This window comes from Globicephala melas, chromosome 13 (assembly GCF_963455315.2).
Source record: "Globicephala melas chromosome 13, mGloMel1.2, whole genome shotgun sequence".
Classification (NCBI taxonomy): domain Eukaryota; kingdom Metazoa; phylum Chordata; class Mammalia; order Artiodactyla; family Delphinidae; genus Globicephala; species Globicephala melas.
The window spans coordinates 32,383,488-32,396,773 of NC_083326.1; the positions used below are offsets into that span (position 1 = coordinate 32,383,488).

General features: G+C 35.0%; 1 protein-coding gene across 5 annotated transcripts in view; it reads right to left on the minus strand.

The window, feature by feature from the left end:
• Positions 1–859: 859 nt before the first annotated feature.
• PIK3C3 (phosphatidylinositol 3-kinase catalytic subunit type 3) overlaps positions 860–13,286 on the minus strand; it is a 155,585-nt gene continuing 143,158 nt past the window's right edge. For 2 of the 5 annotated variants that reach the window (XM_060283148.1, XM_030843991.2), the window contains 2 exons: positions 10,728–10,853; positions 3,547–3,910 (listed from right to left, as the gene is read on the minus strand). In XM_060283148.1, the coding sequence (XP_060139131.1) occupies positions 3,896–3,910; positions 10,728–10,853 (141 nt within the window). In that variant the 3' untranslated portion in view covers positions 3,547–3,895. Of the gene's footprint in view, positions 969–1,027; positions 1,229–3,546; positions 3,911–10,727; positions 10,854–13,286 lie in introns of those variants that run through there. The other 3 variants (XR_009558614.2, XM_060283147.2, XR_009558616.1) reach the window with 3 other exon arrangements.

A 13,286-nucleotide genomic window follows, 5' to 3' on the forward strand; every position in this document is an offset into this window, starting at 1 on the left:
TTTCAAAGTATCTCCCCATAAAACACTTACAAATTGCTCACTAATTTGTAAGTATAAAATACAAATTAACTTCAGAGTGAAGAAAGCTGGAAGACACATCTTAACCAAGTAATAAAAATAACTACCAACAGGAATGGGACAAATTCACATCATGTGCTTTCTGATAAGAGGCCTTGAGAAGTACATGGCATTTTTGGCCCACCAAAAATGAACAAATCTTGAGGAAAATTAGACAAACTCAAACTGGGGTTTTCTACAAAGTAACTGCCTTATACTTTTTTTGCATGTGTGTGGCTGTGCTGGGTCTTTGTTGGGGTGTGCGGGCTGTTCGTTGCAGGCGTCTCTCTAGTTGTGGCATGCAGGCTTAGTTGCCCCACAGCATGTGGGATCTTAGTTCTCTGAACAGGGATCAAACCCGTGTCCCCTGCATTGGAAGGCAGATTCTTAACCACTGGACCAATGGACTACCAGGAAAGTTCCCTGCCTTTGAGGCTACTAATTCTATGTTTTGTTTTGTTTTTAACTAGTCCACACTTTATTTAGATTTATTTAGTTTTTAGCTAATGTCCTTTTCCTGTGCCAGGATCCTATCCAGGTGGCATGCATTCTTTATGGTGAAGTGTTAACATATCAAATTATTCATTTGGGAAAACCAGTGTATTTTCTGTATTAATTATAGAAAATTCATGTTGTTTTTGAAATTTACCTGCCTACCCCCAACCCCCCAATCCTCCTAAGTCTCAATCTGTTTTTTTTTAATTGCAATGTTAGATCTATGTGCAAAAATATAAAGTACATTGTGATTATAGGTTAACAGTTACATGTTTAAGATTTATTTTGCCTGTATGTTTTTACTGAATGACTTATTTCCTATTTCAAGGCAAGTATGAACATGTGGCATGATGACACAACTCAGTTTCTTAGAAATTTGTTTAATTTGTTGACTACTGCCCATACCTTTGGTAATCCTGTTCATGACAAAAAAAAAAAAAAAAAAATAAGGAACAGGCTTCGTCTGGGGGGATTCAAGTCTAATGAACCACATACGTACACATACATGCGCATACTAGAGGTCAGTACCATTACCTCTCAGTGAGAAATGAAGGCCAGGAGATTCTGATGGTCAAGACTGTGATCACTGGAATCTGAGTAACTCAACTTAAAACACTTAAGTCTGCTCTCACTTTGCAGCCTTACGTTGGGCAGATGATTCACTTGCCTTAAAGTTCTGGAAAACGGGGAGACAATTCTCCATCAGGACTGCTATACAGAATAGTGATATAATGCATATGAAGCAATTAGCATAATCCTGATATGTAATAGTAAGCCCTTATAAATAATGTTGACTATTATTATTATAATATATACCCAAAACATAAAACAAATGAGCTGGGGAACATACAACCCTAGTATATGGAGAATAACATACAACCCTAGTATATGGAGAATAACAAAAATCAGGTTGTATCAACCCCTTATTTAGGGATGTGAACCACACTTTACTTTTTTCTGGTAGCCCCACTCACAGTGGCTGCTATCCACACTTTCTTTCCCTAACTCAGAAATACCACTCTGAATACTATAGTACACTCATAATTTTTAATTAAAGCACTGTGTCCTCACAAACACTTTCTTCAAACTCAAAGCAAGCATTGTGCTTGAAACACTGTAAAACTTGCCAAAGAATCTGAATGGCAATGATAGTAAAGGAAAATACAGACTACGTTATAAAAAACAATGGCATTTGGGGAAAATAGTAAGAGCACAGAGGTTGCTGTGAGCAATAGAAGTTGAAACTGATGAATCATTTTTCTTTCTGATGTAGGCTCACCACCCAGAGCCAAAATACTTTGCAAAACCAAAGCCGCTATCTATCTTCGGTCAATACATGTCTTCCTTCCTAGAAAGCTCTATCTCCCTCATAATCCCTACCAAGTTTGCATGGACTACAAGGTTACTCATGATCAACCCTCCTTACTAGTTGTCAGTGTTTGCCATTATACAATTTCCTACTAGTCCAAAAAATATAGAGCATGTAATATAAATATACATGTTACTATCTATGCAAAATGTTATGGATTTTATAAAGATAATTAAAATGACCCAGTTTGCCCTATAGTTAATTCAAACAGGGGTCAGCAGATTATGGCCTGAGGGTCAAATCTGGCCATGCCATTTGTTTACATGTTGTCTATGACTGTTTTACTCATAAAGCAGAGTTCAGTTGTTGTGACCAGGATCATATGCTTTCCAAAGCTGAAGATACTTACTATCTTGGCCCTTTAGAGAAAAGGGCCAACCTCTGTAACTATAACAAAACTACCCACTAAGTGTCAATTAAAAAGCTACAAATAAAGAATTAAAAGAGTTCAGAAAGTTGGAGTGGTCACTTTCAGCAACGCCATTTTGAGAACTTTTTGGTACCAATAGAAATAGGACTAAAAGAATAAGAATGCAGATCGGTTATAAACTTCTAGGCAACAAAAAATGATGGAAATATGTGAAGCAAAGAAAAAGCAAGAGAGAGGATGAAGCTTGCCAATTAGGTTAGTCATTATTCTCTTACGATAATTTGCAAAGGCCTTTTCATCTTTACCATTTTTCTAATCTGATGTATGTTTTATACAAGTCACATTCCATATGCTTCTAAGATATCTCTTAATTATATGCTTGCTTTCCAGCTGGGAACCCCACCCCAACAAGGCAGACTCACAGATATGAATTTGGTGACAAACATTATAATTAATGACATTCTCTGAAACTCTGCCTAAATTTAACCTTCTTAATCTTTTCTGTCATTTGATATTAAATATTTATTCAGCACCAGAAGAATGAGATATTATTTATCTTCCAAAACAAAATCACATGACCTTGCAACACATTAATTTGCAAAGATTATTACTGTGCTGCTCTTTTCGTTTGTGTTTGTTCCTTTTCCCTAAAGTTCCATGATGCAAAAAAGCTAGATGGATTAGTAGGACTTCTAGTCTTAAAAGACCAAAAATTATTTTGCTTTAATCAGAAAGGATATATTACATTAACAGGTCTAGGGGAGCTATTTTTAAAAGCTCTTGAAAACTAAGTTTTCATTACAAAAAAAATTTATTGCAGAAAGACAATTTATGCTTACATGTAAAAATATTTTAGGCTCAATATGAAAAGCTGCTGCCATATTACCTTTTGGCCAATTATTCAGATAGCCACATTTTTATAACCTGCTTTATGTACTTAAAACCTAAGAGAAATGTGAACCACAAAAAAAATAAGAAACAAAATACAGTATTTGTAAAAAAAAATGACTATCTTATTTGAAATATATACAATTCTCAACGTATAAATGAATAGGCCATAAAGTGTAAAACTTTAAGTGTTATAGGTTAGGACAAAAAATTAAAAAATAAAAAATGTAGGGGGAGAGGAGAAGGAAGAAGAGAGAAGGGGAACAAGGGAGGGAGAGACAAACAACCAACCAAAACTAAGACAGTCCAGATTCATATAACTGCTCATCTGATGTGAAAAGATGAAGAAAAAAATGGACTTTCAAACTTGAAGACTAAAATGTTTTACTATGTCAACATGAAATTCCTTCAGAGCTCTCATAATATGTACGTAGTTCTGGAACAAAATTTTTACTTCTTAGCTTATTAACAATGTGTACATTTGAAAATAAATATATACAATATATCAGAACAAACCCTTCAGGACCATATTTAAGCAAGGACAACCAAGGAAACAGAATTCAGGCATTTAGGATGCCTGTAACATTTAGGATATATGGTATTTTGAAGACTAATATTCTCTTCCTTGCTCGTTAGCCTGAAGTCTTCGTTATACATATGTTGTTTCTAAAGTAGTTTCCTTACAGAGACAAGCATCTTGATGGGCCAAACCAATTTCATTTTCTCCAGTACTACAAAAATTAAAAACAAAGAAACAGAAAATAATTAGCTTCACTGTTCACAAAGAAAGAGAAACAAGTTTATAGTTCTAAAAACTGCTTAGAAAGAGACATATAATTCTTTAATAGAAAAAAAAACCCAAAACACCCTCAGGTAATTCCAGTCCTTAATTTTTTTTAAAAAAAGTCTATTAAAAAAAAAAAGGTGAAATTATTACTTTACTACATGCCATGAAGAGGATTTAAATTAACTACAATGTACAGGATTCCTAAGACTTGGCTTAAAAATCAGTTTATATGAGCAAATATTTGGGAGAGGGAATGTTTGCTAACTGTAAGCTCAAGATGATCTCATTATTACACGGCAGACAAATCTAGCACTAGGAAGGCAAAAATTCCACTGAATTCTGCAGTGACAGATGATTAATATTTTGAGTAGTGAGCTTAGTTCTTGGTATGACGTTTTTAGAGACTGTGAAAATGTATAATTTATTCCAGAGTGCAGCCAATGCACAATACAGAGTACAGAAATGGTCTGGAAAAAAAAAATCAAAGGAAGCAGTCCTGAAAGAATAAGAAAGGCCCAGTCAAGAGTTGTTTTGGGGCCAATACATTAATAGTGTTCAATATTAAAATATCAAGTTAAAATAAAAGATATCAACATTTTTAACACCTATTTTGTGCTAGGCACCCTCACAATTATCTCAAAGTAATGTACAACAGTTAAAGGTTGTTGTCTTTAACATGTACAATCACCCACTCTCTCAGTAAGAACAACTCTGGGCACCTTTTTGGGGTGAGTCATCCACACCTCATGTGCCCTCTGATTCAGTCAAATATATGCTGGCTTATCTTGGAGGAATTAAGAATGCTTTTTATGGGTCACAAAACTTTGTTTCTATGAACTTCACCTCATTATTACTCTGAAAGATAACGGGAAGGAAAAAGAACCGTGCTGACAAGTGGGTTTGTGTATGTATGTGCACATGCGTGTATATGCTTATAAATGTGAAAGATGCTGACTGATTTTAATCTATATAATTTAAAGTGGCAATTCTAGAAAGAATATGGTAAGATTTATTTTTAATGCTAATAAAAGGAATGTAATTTATAATTTAAGAAGCTATTTAAGTATTTTCTTAAAGGTAGTATCAGAGAAAATAAACTTCTCAAATGGTCCTTGGCACTTACATAAAATCACATACATTTATTTGGTACTATGTACCAGGAACAGTTCAGCTTCTATGGGAGACCCCAAGTTACTTTAAGACAAAATGCTTATATAAAGAAACAGTTATTTACCCCTACCCGCAACCCCTCCCCTGCACACACCTGAAAGTTAGACAAATGGGTGGGGACTCATTCTAGGCAAAGAAAAAGGTGTACTACTTGGGGAAGTAGGGATATTGGGTATAGGAAGTGTCATGGGGTAGCTCATCAGGGTTACAAAGAAGGTTCTTTTAGAAGGCTGGTAGAAGATGATGAAAGTTGAAAATGCAGATTAAAGGCAAACTGCGAAAGTTCCTCACTGACATGCTAGGAAGTCTAAATACCCTGGAAACAAAGAAAAACCACACCTATGTATCCACACCTGTGTATACGTATGTTTGTATGAGAGAAAAATGCTGCTACTAAACAGATGGTCTCTAACAGATTTCATAAATATTTCAAAGTGTCTGTACCTATGGGGGAAAAAATTAGTAACACTATGTAGTAGAGCCAGCCCAAAATATTCCACTCCCTTCACATTTAAAGAACTTACATAAAAGTTCGATATAACAGAGGGGAGGGAAAACAATAGTTAGTATTACAAATAAACTTACTAAAGCCGATAATGAACCGAACAGGCAAATCTTACCATGGAGTGCATTCAAGTGTCTGAAAACTTTCCTTAGAAAAGATAAGGAAATTAAATTTGTACTGATGAAAAATAAACTGTAGGGAATTTTAGCTGAAAGTTATGGAGCATTCTGCTGAGTGCTGCTATTACGATAACTAATCTTAAAACCTTAAAACATTTGTAATGTACCAAGTGCCTATATTATAGTTTATAACATCATAGGTTTTAACATAGTTATGCAGCAGTACTGACTGCAGTGCAACAAGAGAGAACATGTGAGTCGATAAAATTCAAGACTGGGTTTTGGCCAATGTACAAGATAAGTGATACCCCATATTTATCATATTTATCAGGGATTAACTGTTCCCAATAACTCCTTTTTATGTCATACACTATTGGCTGTCTGCATGGATTTTTTTTCTTTTGATGCTCAGATGAAAGATTAAAGAGAGAAAATTAAAAGATCATTTTTAAAATTTACAAGTCTATTTTTAAAACTCACCACTCACCACATAATCTATTCATACCTAATAAATTAAGACATAGATGTAAATTGAGAAAAACATTATTTAGAAACTACTGTCTATTTCTACAATCCAGGGTTTGAGTTTGAATCTGGACTTTTTCACCTGTTCACCTTGAGACCTTGGGCAAGTTATTTAACCTATCTAAGCCTCAGCTTTCTCATCTGTAAACAGGCCTAGTGATACATTTACTCTACAGGTATGAGGATTAAAGGAGGTACTGAAGAGAAAAAAGTTTACATAATTTCTGGCACACTTAAGTGTTCAATAGGCAGCTATTATTGCTACTATTGTGTTTTTGTTGTTGTTCTTCTTATTCCTTACAGGATAACTCAAATATATTAGGGCTAGATCTGGGACACAAAATGATAAAAAATAGTTTTGTATGATATACTGGTGTTATTTATTTAAGCCACGTATCTGGGAATCATCTGACTCTTTAGAAAAATATTTACTAAATTAAAAATCACTTTGTTTTAGAACTGAAGAATTTCTATTTGGTCACATAATTCAATACTTTAAGTTTTGATCAATGAAATATTTTACATTGCTCTTCTTTATTCCTAATGGTAAAATAAGATCCATATAATGTAAAATCAGAAATGATGCTCTAGTCTCTTCTCCTTAGGGCATCTTTTGCATCCATGCCTTCTTAAAGTAGATGAGAGTAGAACAGTTACAGTGGAAACATCCTACACTGGGTTTAAGAACTAAGATCAGTACCTAAAGGTAAAACAGAATATAAATAAACAAAATTACTCAAGAAAAGCCCTTCAGAAGGCAACATACTGGAGTCATTTCTCAAAGAGTCCAAAATAGGAAGCTTTCCCCTCAGCACTGATGCAAAAAACCTATTTCTTTGTTTGAACAGCAGATGGGGCAGATGGCTTGTACTGAGGCCATGTTGTACAAAAAAAAATGAGAACCCTCAATATTGGAATGACATTCAGCATTGTAAGAAGTTACGTTATGGCAGGAACGTCGGATCTGAAACACTTCGGAGGGAGTCCCTGACACATTTACTAGACACATGGGAAATATCAGGCATAAGGAACACACTGTTTTCCTCCTTTCACTGTTGTTTTTTTTAACCCCCTCAAGTGTAAGAGTGTGTGTGTATAGCTGGCTTCTCTTAAGTTAAAGGTGCACAGATGGACTGCACATTCATGTGACCCTCCACTCGGACCTGTGGTCCTCCTCCTTGAACATCCAGGGGCTAAGGAAGGGTCCTTGCCAGATGGATGACAGTGATCTTTGTTCTTAGTATCCTGAGCTGGGACTTAGGTAAAATTTCTGAATGCAATCTGTTCTTACTTTTTAACATTTAGTGTGCAAAAAAATATATATTTCTAACCCTAATCTATAAAGATTCATTTAATTAGATTTAATATGTATTAAGATTAATGAAAATCACATCCCCTTTCTCCAAACTTCTACCATCAATCAGTGAAGAGAGACAGGAAAAAGCAGAAACTGGAAAGGAATGGGCTTCAATGTGAGAGATTTCCATTGAAAGGCATAGTTTTAGAGCAGGAAGTGATCCAAACTAAGCGACCTCCACCTTTCTGCTGGGAAGAAGAGTTCTGATGATGCAATTTCAAAGACAATGACCCAAATAAAAGTGTTTTTCAGTGGAAAATTTCTACCACTAATAGGTGGGTGTTGCTAGGCAACAAATATTGCAATGTTTAATCTCTACCCTTACTAGCAATTGGCGTGATGGAATAAAATAAGCCTTTTCAGCATTTCAACATAATAGTTGTATCTGGCAATTTTTTAGTCATTTTAAAGAATACTTCTTTTATGTAGAAAGAACTTTTGTTAGCATGTATCTGTCTACCTCCATTTTCTAAAAACTGGGTTCTATAATCCATAATGATTAACAGGAATACACTAAAATTAGCGTAACTCAATTAGCAAAATGCATCCTTATAATAAATGCTATGAGTGACAAAAAACAGATGTTGATCATCAAAATTTGAGTGTGCATGTGATTTATTAGTATCAATATTTAGAAAATGTATATTTAGGAATGTGAATTTCAAAGGGAAAATAAACTTCCTCAGAGATTAGTTAAGAAACAAGTATGCATCTATAATTTTATAATTTGAAAAGACTTATGTGAAATTAAGACCTCATTTAGTATCTCTGGTACCCTTCAATGCCTAAGCAAGTTCCAATTAAATTTAATATTCTTATGTTACTGTTTTTTTTTTTTTTTTTTTTTTGCAGTACGCGGGCCCCTCACTGTTGTGGCCTCTCCCGTTGCGGACGCGCAGGCTCAGCGGCCATGGCTCACGGGCCCAGCTGCTCTGCGGCATGTGGGATCTTCCCAGACCAGGGCACGAACCCGTGTCCCCTGCATCGGCAGGCGGACTCTCAACCACTGCGCCACCAGGGAAGCCCTCTTATGTTACTCTTATGTTGATATTGTTTTAGTTGTACAAAAGTATGAGCAGAGATGACATATTTAAAGAAACCTAAGAGCATGGATATTTTCAGGTTAACTTCTTGGGATAAACAATATGGGAGTCTTGTTAATCACTATGTTGTACACCTGAAACTTATATAACATTGTAAATCAACTATACCTCAGTAGAAAATAAAAAAGAATATGGGATTCTGATAAAGAAGACTCGAGTTCGGCAAACTACGAAGTAATCTAGATTATCATTGGTTGGATATGGGGGGTCAAAAGATCTGGGTTCAAGCCTTGATTCTGTGCCTTGTTAGACACATGAAGTTGGCTAAGTCATTATACATCTCTGGGCCTTTTTCCCTTACAGCTCTAAAATATTCTGCTGTGCTATATGCTGATCCAGATCTGCCATTAGCTAGCTTGGTGGCTCTGACAAGTCACTTACTTACTATCTGAGTCACAGTTTACTCTCTTGAGAAGTGACTATGATTAATGACATGTGAATCAAACCTTGAGTTGGCACTTATAATAAAATATGACTCAGACTGGTGTTCAGAGAGAAGAAACATGTTTTGTTCAGAGAGAGAAAGAGTATCAGCTAACATTTACAGGAAAAAAATTCCCTTATGCTCATTAGATATTTCTTAAGTGTTTAAAGGCACTGTGTTTCTGGGTCACTGATATACATCCCATCCTTTAAGAAGTTTGCATTTTAGGAGTTATAAGGTAAGTATTCAAATATCTGTAATAGAAAACAAAATATAAGTTCAACTTATAATAAAAGTACAAAGTACTATTAATATTCAGAGGAAGATGAATCAGAGTGGCATTAAGAATAGATCTTGGAAGGACAGACTGGATTTTAGCAAGCAGGAGTTTACAGATGATTCATTATTAAGAAGATGGATATTCTGGGCTGAAGAAATAGAACAGCAAAGTAGCCAGAGAAATGGAAGAGGATAAAAATATTGAGAGAAAGAGAGTATTAGGAAAATAGCTTAGAAAGAAGTTTAGAACACAGCAGTCTGGAAGGCCTTGAGTTCCTAGAGATTGGATGTCACTTTTAGGCACTAGGGAAACACTTTTCACATTTAAATTTAAAACAAAACAAAACAAAACCCAGTGTAAAACAGTATTTTGTGAAGATATATCTAACTGAAATATTTAGCATAATAAAGATAAGAATGCTGCAAGAAAAAAAAAATACTAAAACAGAGAGAACAGTTATGAAGGATTTTAGTTACCCAAGGTATCATAAAGTGAAAAACAACTGGGTTAAAATGTCTATAATGGGAAAATGACAGAAAACGATGATTTAAAAAATGCTTAAAGAAACTCGCAAGACTTGGTAACATTCTGTATACTGAGTGAGGGAGAAGTTAAAACAGACAAGCTTTGAGCTTGGGTTATTTGTAAAATTATTATTAACTGAATGTGTAAAGTCAGGAAGGAGTTTACAAGGAGAGGAGTGAGAGGATGTGGGAGAGGAAAGTGGCCTAATTTTTCTGTTTGCTGATCACTTCCAGCATCAACCTCATTATGAAGTTTAAAACTAAAACAGTTTTCAAATCTGAGGTTTATCATCAAAAAGTCTTCCCTCAAACATTTATAGGAAAGAGTCTGCTAACCAAGTCTACAAATAGATCTGTATGTGCTACACATCGCTTCTCTCAGCTTCTAAACTCCTTTCCTAGCACTTCACAGTTTACCAAAATCCAACGAGTGTCCAAGTCTCACTTGTCAAGGCCTCTGCTAGACCCAAGATTATTCTCAAGAAGGGTTTATAGTCACCACTGACTAAAAAGGACAGATACACCTATGCTGACACTCCACAATTTAGTTACTAAGAACATTTCAGTGGGATGTTTTAGTGCATGTTACTAGTGCATCGAACACTTTCACATTGGAAGGTTGGTGAGATGTCAAGAAGGCTTGACAAAAAAAAACATAAAAGATGTCATTGGCAGGGAAAGGTATGGTTCTGTGAGGATTCTAGGGTAGTACACGGAGAAGCTGAGATGAACACACTGCCCTCCGAGAACTTACCTGGGCGAACTTGTGAATCTGCTCTACCACCGCGGCAAACAGAGCATGGACACTTTCATCAATCAGACTCTGCATGTAGTGCACTGCCTCTTCATCAGACAGGTCTAGACGAAATTTATCCTGAACCTACAAGGTCACAGTCTTATTAGATTTTGAATAAAGAAAAACACACATTTCGAAAAGACAAGAACAAACAGATATAGATATTATTACAATGAACTATTCTATGCCAAAGAAATGATTCATAACCTGTAAGGAGTTCTGAATACTATTCTCTTGAATGTGGAACTTTACTTTTTGCTATATGCTCTTTATATCACCCTATCTTTGTTGGTTGTAAATATTTCTGCAGAAAAAAATTAACAAAGTGAATAGAAAATATAATTCTGTTAGACCCTGCAAATTTAAAAAGAGACAAAAATTGTTCTTTTAACTCAAAGGTGTGCTTTAGTATTTGCATTTCAAAGCTAGAATTCTAAGATTTAAATTGTGACATAATAATTATTAACAATCTCCTTCACTTTATGAAATGGATATAGCAAGGTAAGCTTATATTACTATTCTCCCTCACCTTCTCTGCCTACACAAGAACAGGAACTATGTCAATTGCTGGCAAAATGAACTAAACTAGATCTTCTAAAATGTCCCCTTTCCTATAGGAGTTCCCTGTACTTCTGCAAAGAACTACTTCAACTGGCCTATAATTTCCAAAGACAGAGGACTTTTTCATTATTTCATATTAAAACATACAGTTGATTCTCAATAGCAATAAGTACTAGAAAACTTAGTAGAGATATATATCAGAATAGTTCCCTAAAACACAAAAGCCAATGTTACTGAATGACTACTTTGTGCTAAACACTGTGCAAAGTACTTTACATGCAGTATTTCACTCAACTCTCAGATGGCTCTGAGGTAGATAATATCTCCATCTATAAGATGCAGAAACGGAGACACAGAATTTATGCAGCCAATCCAGGGACCTTTAACTGATGATAAGTGGCTTGCAGTTCCAGACAATTGCATCCTACTGCACTAACCATTGTACTACCTCCTTTCTCCTCTTATAAATAACCCATATATATTTCTGAAAATGCAGGCTAGGAGAAAATGGGATTTCCAAGTGGATAAAAAGTGGTCCACATTTAGTATTTCCTTTTAAGTATAGAGTTTAACTACTATAAAACCAGGAAGAAGAAAGGGCAGACAGTATGACAACCCATGGCCCTGCTCAGTGCTCTTTTCTCTTCACTGCACTGGAAGTATACCAGCTGATCCGACAGCCCTCAGCCTCAGGATAGAGGAGGTAAAAGAGAGGTTAATATAATAAGTGAAGGACAATTTGGTGGAGGGAGACCTAAAAGTATAGTTTCAATCAACTCTCTCTCCCATTTCTGGGTCCCAGTTAAAGAGTTTAATCCATTATATTCCTTGATTTCTACTTAGAGAGGTCACGTCTGACAATTTTGGAACTATTTTTTAAGAACGTCAAAAAATTGTAGGGCAGGAGAATCAAAATAAAACTTTAACCCAATTTATCAAAACTTGCATACTTACATAAGTACTTAAATTACAAACAGAAGATATGTATTTAGCATATAAAGAAAATGTTATTTGCCAAATATGAAGATATTCTCTTTTATAACAAAGAAGGTTAACAACATATAAATGGTTGATCTGTTTTCGTATATACTGACTTATGTTAGCCTACTTGTTATTGTCCCCTAAGTCACCTCTGTGACTTTCACCTTTCCAGAATTTCTCCCCTGACTTCTTGGCTATCCCTACCAGCTCCAAACCCTCTCCTTTCATACCTCATTAGTAAGGCTGCACTCAAAACAATCTGGAGAGTGCCTTTAAGCAAAAGGATACACACTTGTAAATCTCAGCCTCTGCACTGTCTTTCAAAGGTAGATAAGATACCCTTTGTTTAAAATATCGTGAGAATTTCCAAAATGTGATGCAGAGACACAAAGTGAGCAAATGTTGTTGGAAAAATGGCACCAACAGACTTGCTCAACACAGAGTTGCTACAACCTTCAAAATCTGTAAGAAACGCAATTATCTATGAAGCACCATAAAATGAGTAGACAGTTTAAAAAGAAGTAAAAAGAAATTGATATATATGTACTAAAATATGTTAGAAAAAAGGAAAATATTGTTGAACTTTGTTATGATTAAATAATTTGAATAATATGTACTTCTCTGAAGACTTCAGCCTCAAATGTGCTACTCTGTTTCTTTAGCTGGCTTTCATTCATGAGATCAATGCAAAAATTTTCTAGGTAGTAAGACTTCAAAGTAATGCCAGCAAGTGTTATTTCACAAAGTATTAAAACCTATTTCTACTTCTTAAAAAAGCCAAACAATATGAAACATAAATTTTAGTCTATTGAAGCATCACTTTCCAATATTATTATTACTTTAAAGTCAAGTTTATGTTGCAATTGGTTACTTCACATTCTTGATAAAACAGTAGCAAGCAAATAAATCTTTATGGAATACCCTTTTGGGTAAAAATATGGTAAAATACTTTTTGTTCAAGGTTCACTTAATTGA